General features: G+C 46.5%; 1 protein-coding gene across 1 annotated transcript in view; it reads right to left on the bottom strand.

The window, feature by feature from the left end:
* Bbs2 (Bardet-Biedl syndrome 2) overlaps positions 1–3566 on the bottom strand; it is a 29891-nt gene that overhangs the window by 16829 nt on the left and 9496 nt on the right. The window contains exon 5 of the mRNA XM_005345616.1: positions 3008–3085. Within this exon, the coding sequence (XP_005345673.1) occupies positions 3008–3085 (78 nt within the window). The remainder of the gene's footprint in view (positions 1–3007; positions 3086–3566) is intronic.

Below are 3566 nucleotides of genomic sequence, written 5' to 3'. Positions count from 1 at the left end.
TCCTCCATCTTGGGTGAACAGAGACAGACTCCCCAGGAAAGTCTCTCCTTGCCGTAACTGTAATTAGACACGAAAGCTTCTGAAGGTGAGCAGCAGGCAGTGATGGTCAGGGAGCCCACGGCTGCTCACACCCATGAGAGGGTAGACATCCGTGGAGCTGAGCATTCTTCCCCTGTGCCGGGAACTAAGACACTTCCCCAAGGGCTGCACTAGGAAGGCTCTGTATCCAAAACAGACCCGTCTTTGAGTCCCACTCCCCAAACACTTTGTGGATTTTTCAAGATGATCACAAGGAGGCTGAGGCAGGAGAGACGCTCTGCATTGTAGGCAGTGGGGCGGGGTCATAAGTTGAAATACTCTTACGAAGGAGACCAAATGATGTGAGAGGGAGAGACATCACCTGACCTCCAGGAGCACGGCATCTGCCCCACAAGTATCCACAAACACAGCAAGCCCGAGATCTCTCTGCTTCACGTGGCTAAATGAACCACTTGAACTGTGCCTCACAGTGAATCCTTCAGGAACACAAGCACCGAAGAAAACCCCAGCCCAGCAGCACTCGAACCCATTACAGGGGAAAGGAGTCCTCTTCTCTACCACTGTGTTGTCTACTTCACAGTTGGACAATCAAATTTAAACAAACTCACAAAGGTAGATCAAGCTAAGGGGAACTTTTCAGAACAGTATTTTTAAAAATAATATACATGTAGAATGAGGAATGAGCTGAGCACATAACAGATACTATTACACACATCTATATGAAAGGTTTTGCTGACTGACTGGCTTAACTTTTACTATAGTTTGTTTCAAGAATTGTAATTGGCCAGGCAATGGTGGCACACACATTTAATCCCAGTACTCGGAAGGCACAGGGAGGTGGATCTCTGTGAGTCTGAGGCCACTCTGGCCTACACAGCAAGATCCAGGACAGCCAGGGCTAAGAAACCCTGTCTTGGGAAAACAAAATCAAAACAAAAAGAGAATTGTAATCTACAACCAATGTTTATCTTTATACTTTTTTTCTATAATTTATTGTATGCTTGAGGTAAAAGAATATACAAACTTTTCCAAACTAAAAGCTCAGACATGCAAACTTATATGGTGCATCCATCACACAGAAATATGACAGGGCTTTCTAAGGACTGAGCACACTTTACTGGATAGGATGTGATGCTGAACAGGGTTAATGATTTCTGGCCCTATAGATATATTTCAAATTCTGGCCCCAATACAAAAGATATTAAGAGATAAGTTGTACAAAGCAGGGACTGGCTATGTAATTTCCTTCACACCTTGTTCTCCACATTTAACGGAATACAGAGCACTCTGTAGGATCCAGGTTACTTAGCTCAAAGCACACTCTTCCAGTACTTAGTAGTGTGTACTGTCAAACCTGGGTAGACACCACCAGCAAACCAAAGGATGGGAAAATGGTGCTGCAAATGAACAATTCTACAGTCTATGTTTTCATGAAGTTAGCTCCAGACGTGCTGTGAATGCTCGCTACTTTATGTGAACTTGATACAAGCTAGAGTCATCTGATAAGAGGAGCCTCAATTGAGAAAATGCCTCGATAAGATGGGGCTGTTGGCAAGCCTGTAGGGCATTTTCTTGATTATTGATCAAAGGGGAGGGCCCAGCCCATTGTGGGTGGTCCATCCCTGGGCTGGTGGTCCTGGGTTCTACAAGAAAGCAGGCTGAGCAAGCCATGAGGAGCAGGCCAGGATGCCTCCAGGTTCCTGACCTGCTTGAGCTCTTGTCACAGCTTCTCTCCATGAACTGTGACTCAGAGGATGACCAAACAAACCCTTTCCTCCCCAGGCTGCTTTGATCATGGTGCTTCACCACGGCAATAGTGACCCTAACTAAGACAGCAGGTCCTTAGTGAAGGTGTCCCTTCTTCCTTTGTGGACCAGAGAAGGCACCAGTCCCCTCTGATCCTTGGCTCTATCCCATGTTCCACTCTCCTTTTCTAGGACTTCAGAGAGCTCTGCCATCACATCTACTAACGACAAACCCAGACATCCAACACTCCCGGATGATGACCACCAAACAGGAAGACTCACCACAAATTAGTATGAGAAACATGACATTAACAGCCCAGCCCTGGCAGGCCAGTGAGCAATGCTCTAGCTGGTTTTTGGGGGGAGGGCCACAAATCCCTCAATGAATCTAAAAAGCTGCTAGAGAGATGGTCCAGTGATTAAGGGCATTGGCCTCTCTTCCGGAGGACCCAAGTTCGATTCCCAGCACCCATATGGGAGCTCACAACCATCTGTAACTCCAGTTCCAGGATACCCAACACCCTCTTCTGGCCTGCTGGCATACACATAGACAGACTTACATATAGGCAAAACGTCCACATTCACAAAATAATTTTTTAAAATATTCAGAAAAGTCAGTCATGGTGGTTCACCTCTGTAATGTCAACACTTGGAAGGCTGAGTCAGGAGAATTGTCATGAATTCAAAGTCAACCTGGGCTACACAGTGAGTTCTGGGCCAGTCTTCGTTATTACAGAGTGAGATCTGTCTCAGAAGACAAAACAAACAACAAAAATCCAGTGACAGCAAGGATTCACCATTGGGAGAACTCACGTAAGCATGAGACCCCTAGTCCCTCTAGAGACACGTCTTTATTGATTTTTGCACTTACTTCTCAGCTCCGCTTCTCTATCCACAAGTGTAATTTTACATTATAATAAGTCTGGGCCAGGCATGGTGGTGCATACCTATAATCCCAACATTCAAGAGGAGGAAACAGTCAGGCTTACATGAGACAAACAAAAACTGTGGGGCACGGGAGTACACGGACACGGGTAAGTCTGAGGGCGGTCTAGTCTACATAATAAATTCCAGGACAGCCAGAACTACATAGTCAGAATTTGTCTCAAATTAATAATAATAATAATTATTGGACTCAAGGTCACCATTCTGCACCCAGACTGAGATGATGCTCAACACTCTTGCTAGTAGCCTGAGGTCACCACTCTGGTAGCAGTTCCTACCTCTGTTTCCGTCATTTCTGCCACAATCTCATCTTCTTTAAAAATTCGGATGTCAAAATCTTCAGATCCAACAAGGAGCTGAAAAAGGGAAGCGAGGGACATAGGATCAAAGTCTATGAAACACAGCAGTGTTTCATAAATAGAAAAAAAGCCCTTTCTTTGCAGTTGTTGCTGCCCTCCAGCTCCAGCCCTCTAGAAACCCAGTGCTCAAGGGGGCTGTAACTGATGGGTCAGGAGAGGAAAGGTGGGCTCCACACAGCTAATCCCACAGTGCAGGACAAGCCTACCAGGACAAGCTCCTTCCCTGAGTCAGCAGCGCCCCCTGCTGCCAAGGAAAGCCATGCTCAGCTGTGTTCCTGCGAGAACACAGGTGCTCCTGCTACTGCTCCAGAACCGCCTTGACCTCCGAGGATGTACCCCTTGGTAAAAGCATGACTGTTCCACCTGTCCAGGAGCACCCATCCATGCCACACAGGTGACAGGGGCCTTATTTCTAGAAGTAGAATGCCACACAGGTGATAGGGGCCTTATTTCTAGAAGTAGAATGCCACACAGGTGA

Source organism: Microtus ochrogaster, chromosome 4 (genome assembly GCF_000317375.1).
Source record: "Microtus ochrogaster isolate Prairie Vole_2 chromosome 4, MicOch1.0, whole genome shotgun sequence".
In the NCBI taxonomy this organism is placed as follows: Eukaryota; Metazoa; Chordata; class Mammalia; order Rodentia; family Cricetidae; genus Microtus; species Microtus ochrogaster.
This window is presented reverse-complemented; position numbering and strand designations above follow the sequence as displayed.